Consider the following 17,332-nt stretch of genomic DNA (forward strand, 5'->3'; position numbering starts at 1 on the left):
AAGTTAAGGAATTTTTAAAGCATTTCATGCTTTGTATTAAAAAAAGTTCTGTGACAGGGGAGTTTTCAGAACATCAGCAAATATTTAGATTCCCTCTCATTAGTTTTGAAAGCCTGTCTGTGATAAAGCTGACCATGAATATCTTTAACCAAGTAGATTATCTAAACTTTGCCTTGACCTTTTCCAGTAGCTACGCAGGGCTGAACGGTATTGAGGTTTAGTCCCAGGATGATGGGGATATCGTTACACAATTCTGATCATTTGGTTTTATTTAACCCCTCATAAAACCTGGAAATCTGGGATGGCTGCATTCAAGATTTGTTGAATTTTAAAGTGAGACTCAAGGCCAATCTTAGAACTAGGCATTATATCTCAAAACTGACAAGTAGAAGAGATTTTGCTGACATTTATTTTTTCTTTTGTATACTGATTAGTAAGAGCCAGAATTGTCAATAAGACGGTAAAGTATGAGCTGAATAAACTGACTGTGGATTAAACCTAAAATACCCTTTAGAACTAGTTTAATATTGCTTATCTGCATTTTTTAATGCAAGAGATTAATCAATAATTAATTTGTACCAAGTACATTGGCGTAGGCAAAATGTAGGTAACATATTCCATAAATCTGCTCTTCTAGGCAATTACATTTCCTAGCAATTCAAAAAAATTAATTTGTCATATAAGGCATGTAGCACTAAAACTGTGGTGTATGTAGAGGTACTGTATTTAATTTTGGAAGGTGTGATTGTAAGTTTTAAAAGAGGAGAGGGGAAATTCTTGCTCGTGTATGTGTTTTAAATGCCTGAGAATAGAAAACAACTGAAATTATATTCATCCTGATGCTTCAAAAAGGCTTGATCTGAAGATATTAGCATTCAATAACTTGCTTTTTGTGGTCCTATTGGTGGAAGTAGTTACTCAGCAATTAATTTTCTGAGAAGTTAGTAATAAACAGAGTATGCTTGTTTTAAACTTAATTAGCAGAACTCCAAGTAAACTGTGAATCATTGTCTTATCAGGAAAACAAAGAACGGCCCACAAACCTAATTCCAAACCAAAAATCCAAGATGTTTTTGAAGCCAGCATTGACGTTGAAGAGAATGATTCCAAAGGCAGGAGTGGTATTCTATCAGAAGAAAAGCTTTGGGCGAGACTGGATGAACTTGAGGCACAAGAAGAACTGATGGATCAGCAAGTTCGGTAAAACAAAAATTGGGGAAAAAAATAAATGCAACCATTTTTAAATGTTGAGTCATATGAGAATTTGCTTAGCTCTTCCTGCTTTTAAGAATGTACCAAATTAATAAGGCCATATTCAACATCCTTATGGGGATATGACTAATTATATATTTTACATTAATCTTATTGTATGTAAACGTTCTATCTCTTCTTTGCAATTAAAAAATGTCACATTAGGAGGATATCACTAATTATTCCAGTATTATCATTTTGAGAACCCTTTTCATTTTAGTCATAGGATTCAAGTTTTCCAAGTTGAGCACACCAGTGTAAAGAAAACTTTAAAATATGATGTGTTAAACACTGACACATGTTGTCTGAATGTGGATTCTTTTTTAATCCAAGGCTTTTATACATTGCAGGATGTACAGTGAACAATTAATGGTGGAAAATATTAGAGAGCTAAAACGTATGATAATGAAAATTCATTTTAATATGAGATTATATTAATACAAAAGTCAAGAAACCTTAATCAAGTGCAATGACAGAGAAACATTGTAATCATTTCCCTTTTTATGACATTCAATGATGTAAACCTGCTTAATACTAGGCAACTGCAGTTCATCTTATAACCCTGTGTATTCAAACTTTCACTGTACTAGCTAAAAAATACAATTTTTAAGCATTGGGCACAGTTGTTACGTTTTACTTCAGTATTGTCTGCATTCTATAGTGTTCTTCCTTTCAGAGTTTCAGTGTTATATTGTCTTGGATATCTCTATAGTCAACATTGGACAAGTTAATTCATGCTGTTTTTTGCACTATTTTAGAGTGACTGATAACCCGTATACAAATGGAGAAGATACGGCATCCTCTTCATCTGAGGAAGAGAAGGAATGTCAAAATATGAATTTAACCAGTGGCCTTCATGAGAGGGAGGCTTGGCCTCCGGTGACTCAGGGAGACTCGCGTCTGATCACATGTCAGGTGAATGGCACAGGGCAGCCTCACAGTGACGATGACGAAGATGTGGGGAGCTTTGTACCAACAATCTATTTCTTGCATACTGTGGAGCAAAAAAGGGTGAGTCTCATTGAAGCTTTTCTGGGCAGTTTTTATTTGAAATACAATGGATTCTTTTTTGTGTTGCATTGTAAATAGTGTATTTATTGACCAAAGTATTGGGATCATCTAATGAATATGATCTTATATTAGGTCTGGGTTCTCTGTCTGTGAGAGATAAGAATCCAGACCAAACCCATTCTTTAGCAGGATTGCCATCAGGTGAGATTGTTATGAAGGTAATGGTGTGTAGGATTGAACTGCACATTCCACTGATTCCATCAGTTTTCAGTAGGGTTGAGACCTGGGGATCTTCCTGGCCTCAGAAGGTCATGGACATCTGTCTCATGCCTGCCATCAGAGAGTTTGCTATATTGACTTGGGATTCCTAATGTTTGTATCAGTGAGTGAATGTATCTGATTTAATTTAACCTGAGCTACAATTAATTATCATCACTTCAAAGTATACTATGGTGACCCACTTGTGTGCTGGAATCATGGTATTCTCTTGCCACGGAGGTTCTGTTTGATTGCTGAAGAGGTGTTGCCCATGACTGTTTGAAAACCAATTTTTCTGTGTAAAAAAAGTGCACATACTGTCTAAAATGTTGATTGCCTAACATCTATCTTGTGCATGCCGCATTATTTTAATGATGCATCTGTTCATGTCAAATTATTTGGACACATGGCAACCTTAAGCTGGCTTGGCTTTGATGTCATCAGATAGCTATGTGCTGGGCACCACAACAGTGAGACTGAGCTGATGGTGCGGTGGGTTTTAATGTTGTTGCCTAATGATCTGGCTCCCTTCTAAAGGTAAATGATAATTTGCTTTAAGTGGAGCCTTTAGACAAAAAGACTTTTAACGTTTAGTGTTTTATAATTAGCATTCTCTTGTCAAGTACTGGACAAATGTATTTTAAATTTATTGATGTGAAAACACATCACATCACTCCATTTTTATTTGAATTAAATGTATCCGTGTATGCTTTTACTTCTGTATCCTTTAAACCCCCTGGCTCCATGATAGCTTTAAAGCAGAGAGAATATCTGACTGAATTAGGTTCTGACAGGGATTGTTGGCTATTGAAATGGTACATTGTACAAAACCTATCTTGGAAATTAGTAGCCCAGAAAACTGCAGAAATGGCACGAACAAATGACTCCCTTATCTTATTTTTTAAGAGTGCTTGTATTAACATACATTTTTTTTGCCTTTAGATGTTTTATGGGTATTTGTTATTTTCTTGTTTTTTTATTTTTTAAATAGAAGACTTAACACATTCTTGTGTTCTTTATGGGCAGATGTTTCATAGTGAATGAATGGGACAAGCAATTTATCCACAGGGAAATTAGGCCAAAAGTCTTGAATTGCAATGAAAAGCATCACTGCACCTCAAAAGCCACCTATTTGTGTATATTTTTATCAGAATGCTTGTTTTATAAAACTCTCTAAATGTGTAGGTTTTATGGATGCTTTCTTGGCAAGGGCTAATCTTGTTATAATCTGCAGGGAGCTCTCACCTGCAAGAAGTGACTCATGTGTTGGCCTTTCTTTTTGAATCCAGGTCAGGATAAACACAGGAAAGAACACCACACTGAAATTCAGCGAGAGGAAGGAGGAGGCCAAGCGAAAGAGGAAGAACAGCACAGGGAATGGCCATTCTTTACACGAACTCCCAAAGATCAAAACGCCAGCGGATATTTACAGGTACTTTTACATTTCTTCGTATTCTGACTCCATAGATTCTAACCTTAACTACTTTGTTTGGAGTCAAGTGAAATAGAGGTGAATGAGCCATTGGTCCTTTCACATGAAATGAGAATGAGTTGGTCTCTAGAATAGGGCTTGTCCCTGCAGTGTTTAATACTACATTCAGAATACTTGTAATGAAGCTGGAATAGATGCACAGGTTGGAGTGGGTCCAAGGGGCTGCTAATTGGTAGTTAGTTCCAAGGAAAGAGGGTTTAGCCACCTTGTCCTATTCTTCCAGTAGATAAGAAGGGTGTAGCCAGTAGCAGTAGCCTGTTGAGACTGATCACACATACATTTTCAGAGCTCCCTTGTTGTGTTTAACAGCAAGGGAATAGACAGATGCTGTGATAACTTTCATCTCTATGTTCTTTAGGGTACATGTTTTTTTTTAATTCCTTACTAATGCTAGTAGGCACTGGAAACAAGTATAATGTTGTTTCCTTTGCATTTTATACCTTTTGAATGCATTTTAGAACACCTTAGGGGCAAACAGTTGGAAGTTAAAGATTAGATTTCTTTTCCCACTGAGCTACGCTGAAACTCCTGACTAAATGGTGATTTTTTCCCCTTTTTTTACAGACTGAAAAATAAGTTAGCTTGCTAGAATAATAAAAAAATGGATAGCTACTCATATGCATCCTTAAGTATAAGTATGTAGTTTTGTTGTGGGGGGAAAAGTCACCTTGTTGTTAATAAAGTGGATAGAGTCCCGAAAGGCAGTATTAAGAAAATTACTGCTTCTGCATTTCTTAAAGGAATTTCACTGTAACAGAATACAGCTGATCTACTTTATTATAATACAAAATATGTATGAATATAAAGTTGGAACTGTAATATATGTTCAGTATGGTTTACATCATGTGTATACATCTAAACACTACGCATATATACAGAAGGCATGCATAACCTGTTATGATCTTAATTTTGTTTTTACTTATCAGATCTGAGTAAAAACCACCCTCTTTTCTAAGACGTAACTTAACCACACATGCGTAAATATCACTAAACATTTCTATAGCTAATGAATTTGCAGGTTTCATAATGTGTCCCAAAATATGTTTTTATCTAAACAGAATTAATCAATCTCATCAAACATACCTTTGCAGAATAATTTGTACTTGGAGATATACATAAAGGATCTTAGATTCAATGTTTTCTATGCTTCAGCATCCAATCCAGGACCTTCCCATCAGTCATATTTGATTTACCAGTTAAATCTAAATACAGCTGGATTTTTACATGTTGTTTTTGGCACCTCTCTGGTTTTCGGTATTGAGCTTAAAAGACATATAGCATAAAAAAGCTGAAATGTAGATGATATTAACATTGCAAACCTTTAAATGTTCTGCCTGGAGAAGGTTTGATTCCTTGTTTGTAGCCGAGTGTCTCCATTCCAATAAAGTCTTAGGGTTATGGACTGAAAATGTTCTAGTTGCATTCCTTTCCTTTGTACTTACTCTCTGAACAGGTGCTGGGTTTGACCTTCACTTTGTAGATCTTATAATTTCACCAGGCTTTCTTCATCGGGATTCTGTCTTTGTACAAAGCACCATTATTGTATGACTTTGTTGCCACTCTTTAAGGAAATCATGCCAGAAAAGCAAGCCAAATTGAGATTGCAGAAGGAAAAAAAGCAAATTCATAGTGCAGGCATTTGTCTCAATCTAGACATTTTTATGTATGTGTTAGCTTTTACATTAACTTTTCATACTTGCATCTTCATTCACCAGCAACTTATTTATTTATAAGAAAGTTTAATCAAGACTTTTCTTCTTTTTTGTGTACTGTTTACTGGTTTAGAATCTTAATTTTTCAGAGCTAAGTGTTCATGTAAAACTAAAAATAGAAAAATACTGATGTTTTTACCTGTTAAGTATAATGTTCATATACTATACTTGGCATAGGGCTGCGCATTGTGATAGGGTCAGCAATGCCTGGCTTGGAGTACAGAGTAACCAAGGAAATGTATGCATTTGCCTCATCACCAGCCTCCCAGCTGGCTGCTGCTCGGAAGAGGGTTTTGGCAAGCGGTGGTCATGAGGGAGCTTGCATCTGTGCAGCCCTGCCTCTCGGCTGGAAAGGAGCATGGATCTCCTTGCATCCTAGTGTTGGGTCTTAAAGGGGACCCACCCCCTTGTCATTGCTCTTTTTAATTAGAGAAAAAACATACATGGCTTTGAACTTACTAAAAATAAAATGATTGTCATCCTCTTATCAGCCCAGCACTAACTTTTAATGCCCCTAAGAAAGAATGTTGGTTGGTTTTAAATTTTGACTTTTTTTCTAATTTTGGCTATACTTTTTTCACACACATTTTGTTTTTATCATAGGAATTCTTCATAAATCAGTTGCAATTCCTTTTTATTCCCATGACGGATGATGTTAAGGAAATTAAAACTTCAAGACTAATTTATTTCGCAGTCAGTCAGTCATCTGTCATATTGTACAATTTTGTGCTTGCTTGTCCATTTCTATGCGATGAGAATGTCTCTAAACTTTTAAATAAAGGAAAGAATAACCAAAGCGTGCTTTTTGCAGAATTGCTTGAGTTCTCCGATTTCCTGAGGTTCAGATATTTTGGTTTCAGAGTGTTTGTTGATGTTGTAAATGGGGAGCTGATTCCTCGGAAGTCCATCCTGAAGTCTCGCAGCCGGGAGAACAGCGTATGCAGTGACACCAGCGAAAGCAGCGCAGCAGATTTTGATGACCGCAGGGGGTTCAGTCGTAGTTTGAGCCACGATGAGGCCACACACAGTGACACCAGTGAAAGCATCCTAGAAGAGGAAAACTCACCCAGCAAACCTCTTCCCATGCTAGGAGTCTACGAAGTGAGCCATCCACTATTTGCACTTGAATGCTCTAATGGTTATTTTCTTAATCCTGTCATGTGGATAGCAAAAATAGAGAAAAGGAAAGGAAACGCACATGCCATGCCAACATTTATGTGTTGATTAGTATAAGAATTGGGACATTGTAATTCATATAGAATTTTTGGAATTGGAATATACAGATGTAAATTTATACAAAGCCAAATGGATTTTTGAACCACAAAAAAATAGCTGTAATCTTTTGTATAGCCCTAAAACATGTGCAGTTCCAACTTTTCTGGTAAGAACCTATTTTTCTCACATAGTTTGACTGATGATTGGGAGCCCTTACTTAACAACACAATACAAACATTTCTTTCTTTCCTGTCCTGGTGGTTTAAATGTTGATTCTTTTTATCTTTGTATTTCTGAATCAAAAGTAAACCTGCCATTAATGAAATACAGATGCTGATAAAGTAACTAGATCCCTGTGATAAGACACACAAGGGTTCCAGAGTAATGTAGATAACTGCACATGGAATAAATGAAGAAGGAGATCTGGCATAGTTTGCAACACTAACCAAGCACAATGTCATCCGAGTAATATATATTTTTGTACCTTTATTAAAAACTCCCAATATAACAACAAAATTATCCAGAAAGTATTCCAAGAAAGAACTTGGTCTTATTGAAACTGTTACTGGGCTCCTTTATTACATTTTGTGTTTCTGATTGGTAATTCTTAAAAAGTGGATTTATAATGTCAAATATAATTTATAGTTTATAAAGCTTTTTTGTGTCCTTTCAGGCCTTTTCAGGAACAGTGGTTGAAAAGGACCCCATATTGCCATCAGTCATCCCTCACCTGACCATCACTCCTCCGGCCCTTCCCACGATCCCTGAGAGGAAATGTGAGGAGATTCCCCCTGAGGCTCCTCAGCAGCCCTCCAAGAGGGTCTCTAAGTTCAAGGCTGCCCGCATGCAGCAGCAGAAATAACTGCACTTAGCTTGGCTCAAGCCATTTTTAGCTTTATTTTTTTAATGCAACACTTTTAAACCAAGCAGGTGTCATCTGTCTGCACTGTTCTGTTCTCTTTTTTCCCACTTGATCATAATTTTTTTTTAGTCTTTTTCACAGGTTTGCTTTCAGCTTCTACGGATGTGCTATTTTTGTGAAAGCCAGCTGAAATGTAGAAGGGGTTTTACCCTCGCACTTTTGTAATTCTAACTCTTATATTAAGGCATTATTAAGAATGCCAAATGGCAGAGCTGTGGTACACCACAGACCAATCCTTGTACACTAAGGGTACAAAACTGCTTAGAGGCCCAGTGTCTTGTTGTTATTGTTGTAATTTGGGCAGTTCCTTAGTCTTATTAATGTGATTTAATCAAGTGCTTTTTTCTTGTCTTCACTCAGTGAGGATTATTTTTCTGCTGAGTTGTGGTACCTGTTGTATACAGACTTTTAAGACCAGTAGTTGAGCTTGTTGCTGGTTTATCACTCTTCAGTCAGTAAGCATGATTTATGTGGTAATTCAGTCTCATGTACACCATGTATTGACTGAATAGTTTTACATGTAACTGTTAATTGCATAAGGATATTTGGCTTGAGTCTATTTTCTTCTCTTCTCCAATAGAAGGCTAAAATCAATCCTAGGATTTTTTTGTATGTTTTCATTTCAGCACAGTCCTGTGCGTGCACTTAACAAATATATATATATATTTGCCTGTTCCTTTGATCTATGTCTGCTATAGTTACAATGGCTGATTTCAGCTGAAGAGGAGAAAATTGTTAGTCAAGTACTGTAACTCAAAGAATAAGTGAAATAAATGAACTTTCTCAGTAGTGTGCTGGATGGTCTTTGTTTGCTCTTTCAGCTTCTTCAGTGAATTTAAACAGCAATGGTATCTCTCCTTTACAGTGCTTGCTTAATGGCAGTATGCTGAATAGAGATGGTCTTAGTGTTGAATGTTTAGTGTTTAGTACCATTCTCAATAAGAGCTCACAAGATGTTAACATATGTTAAAATAAAAGTTTTTTTGGGATGAATGCTGTACAGAACAGTTACACTAAGTCTTTCTCCACTAGACTCCAAATTTTCACATAACCATACTTGGCTGTAATGTGCTTAAGAGGTTGAGATAGCACTTTTTTGTAAAGTTTTTTTGAAAGATTATCAAAACATGTTTTGGAATCCATATATCTGTATTGTAGGATGCTTCTATTCATAATGTATAACCTGATATATTATGTTTCCATCAACCTGTATTCTGCATCACCCACCTTGCCTCCTGAATAATTGAATTATTTTTAAGTCGGCAATTAAATGCATATTTATATTTTATCTTCTGAAAAACAGTATGATAGAAAGTAAATTTGATAAGGTTGCGAAAAAATTTACTTTCTAAGTGTGTGCATTATATTGAGTCACAAATGTAAAGGTAGGAAAAGTTTTGCCTAGTTAATTTAGAAAATTGTTTGAAACTAAATACCTACCCAGGTGACAAGTGTTACATCAGTGCATTCAGTGTCTTTTTTTTGACAAGGAATTTGTTTGCTGTGCTGATCTCCATTTCCTTTGGAACTAATCTTATGATTCATCGTTCGCATCAAGCCGTATGTCTTTGACTTTGCTGTTTCTTGGAGATCAATCATTTTTCCAGTACAGAAGCTGGATTGTTTGAGCGGAGGCCATTAGAGAGAACTGTTTGGAAGTGTTTTTGTGAACCTAAGCCTCCTTAAAGGTCAAAGAGAGAGAGAGGAGAAAAAATCCTTCAATAACGGCTGGAGTAAGTATGAGGCATCAGTACCTAATACCACAGAGCTCAGTTTTCACTGCCCTTTGTTAGTGTGAATACTTAAACAGGCTATGATTGAGCTAACTTTTTAAAATAATTTCCACTGTCTGACATACTAGTTTGAAATATGCTTTGGAAGGAATTGAGCTGAGGTGTGTGCTTGTGTTTTGGATGCTATTGGGACACAATACATTATTAACTTAATTTTTTTGGTGTGTTAATATGTAAATCACTCATTCTAATGTGCACTTCTGTGTCTATCACAATAGCAGTTTTATCACAATAGAGTAACTCATTAGATTGAACATTAATGAACATTAACTTATATATATCAAAGCACTTCACTATAATAAAGTTTTTTTATGGTTTTTAGTGATAGTATTTTAAATACTAACTTTGGGTTGGTATGCTTTGATCATAAGAATCACACTTTCATGATCTCAGAAATTATAATTATCCTCTAACTTTCTGATTTTGAAAAATTATGGTATCTGCACTTCTTTATCACATATTGAAAAGAGTTAATCTTCTTTCAAGTAGTTCTAGATATAAATCTAACGCTTGCATTTGTTTGCATATTGATGTACAACACTCAGCTCTAATGGATTTAATCAAATATTTTAAACATATCAAACCAAATTATAGAAAATGAATTGAAATACAGAATCATGATGTTTTTAATATGAAACATGACACTAAATGGAAACAAAGTATTAGGTATGTCTTCCCTGAGCATTCACAATACTCCCAGCATTTACTTATAGATCTGACAAGCTTCTGGATAGACAGCTTTTGGATGTTCTGCTGGTCTTCCTGTGCACCTACTGCCAGCTTGTGTAGGTTGGCTAGTTGTCTCCTGCTGATGACAGGCTAGGTGAACCTAAGCTCTTCCGTAGGACTTGGGCGAGAAGAAAAAGATGGCCATGACCATCCTTGCAGTGTGGGGTCATGCATTGTCTTCCAGATTCGCTTGCAGGAATGGAAAACTCAAGGGTCATCATCCTTGTAATCCTGAGCAGTTAAGGTTCCTTGATGACGACATGAGGCGGCAAACATGTTCTTAAAGGAGATTCCTCCCAGCATCAACACAGTTCCACCATTCCACTGGTTGGCTTGAACAATTCAACAGTGCTCATCATTACTTCTCAACACGTTGTTTTCAATCAGACTTATCATGGACCTTCACAGAAGAATAAAACACTCCACCATCTCTTTACACCTATTTCTGATGTTCTGCAGCCCTGAGGAAATAATCAGTGTTACCCCTGAATGACCTGTAAGCATGCAGATTATTTTCTTGAAGACAGCAAGTTACAGCCAGTCTGCTGATGCACAGGTTACTGGTGCTTTTGGCAGATGGTTATTTCTTGTGCTGTAGCTTCTAGATTTTGATCGTGGATCAGAAGGATCTAATAGTCCTGGGTCAGAGTGGAGATTCTTGCAGTATGTAGCTTGTCTTTCACAGATCTGTCTTCCTGGGTTCTGTGGACTAGCCTACTGATTGTTTAAGCAGAACATCTTATTGTCCAGCCAGGGCCTCTGAAGGACAGGCCTCTTTCAGTCATGTCAATAGCAACCAGGCAATCTTTGTTACTCATGCTTGGTTATATCTTTCTATGTTGTTTCATATTAAAAGACACATTTCTGAATGGCTATACAGTTTCTTAATTAATTTGGGTAATTTTAATTCAAACACTCAGCACCTGGTATTTTTTTAAAATCATACATCTTGAGCTCAGTATTTTGTTATCCCGAGGAGAAAAATCATCCAAACAATCAAGAAGCCTATCTTCTCACTATTTAAAATGTAATTAACATAATGTATGTGCTCAATGAACTATTGATGCAAAACTTGGGCTGTTCCATTTTCATTGTGCATCAGTATATGTCCATTCCTGTTTGAAGTGGATCACTGGTTTTGCAAGAGATTATCTTGGAGACATACATTCTTTACTTTGGAGGTAAACAATTATTTAGCTAGTGAGCGTCTGACTAAAAAATGGTTGTAGCTGCTTCTCTCGATGTTATACTGTCATTATGGAATGATTCTGAACCACAGTGCACAGACTACTTTGCTGTGTTTTGTACATCATGGAAATGACATCTGGTGTGAACATTTAGTCACTGATTTGGCAAACCTGCAGTGCAAGAAGTAATGCTGATGAGTCTATAGAATTTGTGAAAAAAATGTTTAGCTTTACAGCAGAACTTAGGAGCGTGGCTGAGGACAACAGTGGTAAATGTGAACAGATATCCTTAAGCCAAAACTGGCGGCCCTTGTAAAAGAAAAAAAGGAAATGTGTACATGTGATAACTGGTTTAAGGCACAGCAGTTTGCCAGTAATTGGGAAACTGGCACAGTGGTTAAGACCTCTGCTATAGGCTCGTCTCAGATCACAAATGCTTTCCAGTTTAGAAAAGAAAGCAGAATTAAAATCAGCTGTATTTAGTTGATTTAAGGCAATTTTGCTGTTACAATGAGCCACATTTAAACCCACAGTAACCTCATGATATGTGTTTTTTTGCCAATCCCTGCTGTGCTGTCCAAATCCAATTCAGTAAATCATTTGTAAAGTTGAAATGTATAAATATCTTCTTGTTACTGAACAGTACTTTCTGTCTGTCACAGGGGCAAATGCAAAAGTTTATTGTATACATTTCTAGTGCAATGAAGATGAAGCATGCTTTGGTAATTATCTCATTTCCTTTGCCTGTTATTTTAGAGACTAAATGATTATTTCATTTTTTTGTGTTTCTTTGAATTAAAAAAAGTAAGAGGTTGTTTTATTAACAATTAATATTTGACCCTACTTTTCTTGTTTTAAAAAGGAAATGCATTCATTTTAGAAAATTGTAATGAACCTGGGTTTTTAAAAATAAGTATGACTATTAGTCATATATGAACAGATAAGAATCTCTTTTGCAGTAGGCTTTTGTTCCTTTCTTTTTTCAACTCTCACTTGTCCTTGTTGCAGTCTTTCTGAACAATAAATACATTTTTAATTGTTTTTTCATACACCAAATAATAAACAAAACCCTGTAACTGTTGTCTGAAAACCACTTGGTGAAGTTGAATAAATAAATCCTGGTTGAAAAATAAGAATAAAAATATGGAATTACCCAGTAGATGGCAGCAGTGAGCAATATCGCCAACAGAAGGCTGCCAGTCAGTGATTATAATTTATGATCCATTTCTATTATAGGTGGGGTGTGCAGAGATAGTTACAGTAATAATTACCAGGACTGAAGTGTTTCCTAGGCAACCAATTTTTTTGCTTCATTCATGCTCTTGCTGTGAGTGTGCCTGTAAAGCATGACATTGCTGTATTGGGAGGGCTGCTGCCCTGCTGCTGCTCCAGGTTGAGGTTAGTAACAGCATCATAAGGTGCATTCAAGCATAAAAGACTCAGGCTGGGATAAAAGCACACCCAGACACTATCAATTGGCCTTTTCACTTCGCTGTTTTAGTTTTAAGTAACAGTGTTATAAAACTGAAATGTTTTTTTTTTTTTTTGCTGCCTGGTTTCTTAAAAGTTGTGCAGTGGTTCTGGTGTGGGAAAACTTCATACCGGCTTTTTACTAATATAAAAACAGACACCATCTCAGAAATAAGAATGAAACAAAATCAAAACACATCAGCTGTGTTTTGTCAAATTCCTCCTATATAAATGGAAATATTTCTGAAGTCATTGTCAGCCTTTTTTTGTAACTGGTTTTGCACCTTATCAGGTCTCGCAGGAATTTTTCCTCTGAAGTTATCGTGTAATGTTACTAATGGTGGATCAGGAAATGTTCATAAACCCAAAGTTACTCATAATGCACATTACATTGTGCACCAAAGAACATAAACCTTCTTTGCTTTGCTTTAAAATGTGTTTTGAGCAAAATACAAATTAAATGTGTCTAAGTCAAGTATTTTTAAGACCTCTGTCTCAGTACCTCCGTGTGCATGGTTGTAATTGGAATCATAGAACTGGAAGCATACGAGAGGGCAGAGTAGCAAAGGACCACCAACTATTAAGAAATCACTAAACTGCCGGAAAGTACAATCCAGAAAGGAATAGGATTAGATATTATCATGATGCCTTGTATGAGTTTTAGTGGAACTAAATTAGAAACAGGATGTTTAAAGCAGGGTCCCAGCTAAGTGCTATATATTTCTTTCTATTGGTAAAATTCCTTCAGCCACGTTTGAGCAGCACTGGTATTTTGAATCTTACACGACTGGATTCCTTCGGAATCGCAGTCTTTGTTTGTTGTCAGAGTATTATCATTCATTAGGACCTTGTGGTGAATGATTGTAAAAGCTTACACCGACAGGTGCGAATAATTCTGGAATAACTTTACAGAACTTCTTTTAAGTGCAATATTTGGTTAGAAAAAACAAGGAGCATGTTGTGGTCATCTGAAACGAGGGTCAATAGCCTTCACACTTGTATAGTTTTTTGCCCAAAGGATGCAATTGAATAGTTGTATTATTATGGAAAATATCGGTCCACAAGTATTCTCTTTCCTACACTGGAAGAACTGACTTTAATTGAAAAGTCTGTTTTGTTTCTCCCAGGTCCTCTGGAATTGTCCACTCACTGTTTCCAGCATTTTCTCTTTGTTTCATGCGCCATCTGTTTCTCATGACCAGAATCTCCCTTGTTTACCGTCCCTCTTTTAGGCATTGTTTGTTTCTTTAATCCGGTATATGCTGGTCCCTTTAAGAGCACTGCAACTAAGGCATAATGTCATTAATCTGTACAAACTTGGTGTGACAGAGGCAGGAGGCTTTGCAGATTGATGACATTTTATTGTTATTGCAGTAGTACTATTAACTGTTAAGCAGTTCTGTGAATGTTTTTACATCTAAACACTTAGCAAAAACAGCAAATTGAACTTATTTTCAGATGATCACAAACAGAGGGACTAACAAGTGGAAAATAGCTATTTAGATTTTATTTATTGATTTTTTCAAATATTTATGTGCAGGGCGTACATTATTGGTCTTGCATCTGCCTATTTTCTTACAACGAGAGATTTATTGAATTCCTTCTGATTGGCTGGGCTTGACATGGTCTTTTTCTATATCACTATTGAGGAATTAATGCCATAGATAAAAACTGAAGCCCCGATAATTGTTGAAACCCCGTTTAGGGCAAAAAAGATAATCATAGTCATTCTAAGTTGTCATTTGGGTTTTAAAATCTGTTCTGTTTTTTTGGGGGGGAGGGAAGGAGTTAGATGGGTGTTGTATGCTCTGCCTTTATTAAAGCAGAACTTTTCAGGTTGTTGTGTCACCATTCATTGCTTGACTAGACTCTGGGGACGACCAGTGACCCTGCGATTCGCTGTAAAGGAATGTCATCTTGATGCCCTTTGCAGGTAAGGCATTGGAAACAACAACAGGTTGATTTATTTTTATGAATGAGAACTTCGAGCACTAAAAAAAAAAGCAAATATAAAAGGTTGACTCCTAGTAAGGGTTCAACATTTGTTTGCTGTCTTGGAGGAAATTGTACATTGTGAGGTTAAAGACTTCTGTAATGTGTGGTTTCACAAGGTCAGAATCTGAGCTCATTAGGCAAGAGGTGGGTCCCTTATGTCCTATTTTCACTAACCTTATTCTGTAATTAGTAATTGTTTCCATTTACTTGGTAATACAAAGCTGCTTTGATGAAGAGCCCATTAAGAGCTGCTCTCAGTACCTCAGTGGTGAATGTGCACTGCGACACTGTATTGTTCCCCCCATTTCCAGCTTTCCCTTTCCCCAGTTTTTAGTCTGCTTCCCATCCTCACTCTACTTGTTAAGTGTGTTTCATCAGAACAGATTGCATCTGTTGTTAAACAAATGTTAGCAGTTATGAGAATAATGAGTCTAGGATTCAGAACTACTTAGGATGTAAGATTTATTCACATCCTGCTTTCTCCTGATTGTCGGCAAGTAAGTACTATGCTATACCCTTCCACGATGACTAGTTGTTAACTGCTCCTAAAAGGAGAGTGCTTCTGGTTTCAGGGCTGGAGAGAGCTGTAGGTGGCTTGAGATGAATGGATTTACTCCCTCAGGTCTCCAGTCAGCCTCAGAAAAGGAGAAATGGGTATGGCAGTCTTTCCAGATTAATTATGATAGATGAAAGCATCCCACTTACACATACTTAGGGCGAAAAGTTTGCTAGATATGTGCATATTAGTGACCTAGAAAACATATTGCTGTATATTCTGCTTTAGTAGTACCTTTGGACAGCTGACTGCATTATTTAAATTGTTTGTGCTGTAGAATAACCTGTTCACTTTTTTGTTTCTCTATGACAAGTGTTTTTTCCTTATGAGTTTATTTCCCTGTCATGTTCCACTGCTTTTCCCTCTGAGGCATGGCGAAGACTTGTCAATCGGAATTGACAGTGGTGTGGCTGTGACATTTGACCACCCAGAACCTGGCAATTTTCCACTGTTCAGATGATGATAAAGGATTATGGATGATGACTTAAAACAGAGATATTCCTGATTCACGATGCTGACTGTTTACATAGTGCTTTTCATCACAACTGAGTATTTCAAAGCAATTTGCCGTACTTCAAATTTCTTATGAGATTTCATCAGAGATTTCCAGAATATTCTTTTAGATCATACTAAAAATTTAATAGGCCACCACCAAAGTCATTTTCAACTGACGTGTTTGTTAATGTTCGTAAAAACAACGCTTATAAACTGTTTTCACTAAAAGATTTGGTCTTTAGATTGCACTACTGGTATGATTATTTTCCCTGTAGTTTTGTCCTCCCCTACCTAAAATCGTATTCCACTCTTTCACCAAGATGGGGCAGATGAATGTTTGTCCTCTGAAACACACCCTGTCACAGTCAGCTGCTATTCTCCGCCCCGAGAGCACCATAGCCATACAAGAGACTGGGTACTTCTTGGAGAAGTGATGTGGGTCTTACTGAGAGCACAGTAAGCAATCACCTGGCATCTAGTCCGCTCCCTACTTGTGTTCAGTCAGCTGGGCATCATTTTTCTGGAGCCCTGGTTGCCGTCTTTGAACTAGATAGTCTTTGTCTGCACTTCAGAGCTTTACCTGCATTCAGAAGAAACACCTATATCGCTTGAGCCATTCCGTAACCCGTGTTTGTACTCTCTTCAACATGATTGTGTTCTAGTTTAAATCAAATCAGCTCTTATAAAATGTAAGTGGATGCTGTTGTTGGCATTTTGTTAGTGAATTCAAGCAAGCCACATTGTAGCCAGTCCCCTCACGTTTTTATCAAATCAATCAACATGCTGACAAATTACACTATTTTCTGAAGCAGTAGTAAATAATGTTTTAAGTCAATGAAAAACTAATGATAATAACTGATGTTAACTGAAGTTTTGGAGAAATTCAGATGTTTTTATAAGTGCTTTTCTAAGCCCGTTGAGAACAGGAGAGAGAACAGTGATGATAGGATTTCAGATTTCTATGAAGGGAATGATGGATGGCTGAAATAGGTTTGTCTCTGAGTTGATAAGCCATTTATTTTTATTTGTTTGGTGTTTGGCTAAATGTGTGAGAGAAATGGGTATCCCTGATACAATTACAAAAGTGCAGTCCTAACCTACCAATCAGCTGTTTTTGAAAGTTACCAAGGTCAAATCAGAAAGACCTTAACAACAAAACTTTTGGAAAGTAAAATATTATTCATCCCCTGTCATAATTCTGTTCTTACTGGTGCATGTCAATTAAATATTGACAACCTATTTATTA

At 36.6% G+C, this 17,332-nt stretch overlaps 1 protein-coding gene across 1 annotated transcript in view; it reads left to right on the top strand.

The window, feature by feature from the left end:
- The window catches only part of uri1 (URI1 prefoldin like chaperone), a 27,420-nt gene extending 18,770 nt beyond the window's left edge, over positions 1-8,650 (top strand). The window contains exons 7-11 of the mRNA XM_088613453.1: positions 1,020-1,200; positions 2,010-2,262; positions 3,810-3,952; positions 6,585-6,825; positions 7,613-8,650. Coding sequence (XP_088469579.1) covers positions 1,020-1,200; positions 2,010-2,262; positions 3,810-3,952; positions 6,585-6,825; positions 7,613-7,801 — 1,007 coding nt within the window. The 3' untranslated portion in view covers positions 7,802-8,650. The remainder of the gene's footprint in view (positions 1-1,019; positions 1,201-2,009; positions 2,263-3,809; positions 3,953-6,584; positions 6,826-7,612) is intronic.
- The last annotated feature ends 8,682 nt before the right edge of the window (positions 8,651-17,332 follow it).

Source organism: Lepisosteus platostomus, chromosome 20 (assembly GCF_059453375.1).
Source record: "Lepisosteus platostomus isolate fLepPlt1 chromosome 20, fLepPlt1.hap1, whole genome shotgun sequence".
In the NCBI taxonomy this organism is placed as follows: Eukaryota; Metazoa; Chordata; class Actinopteri; order Semionotiformes; family Lepisosteidae; genus Lepisosteus; species Lepisosteus platostomus.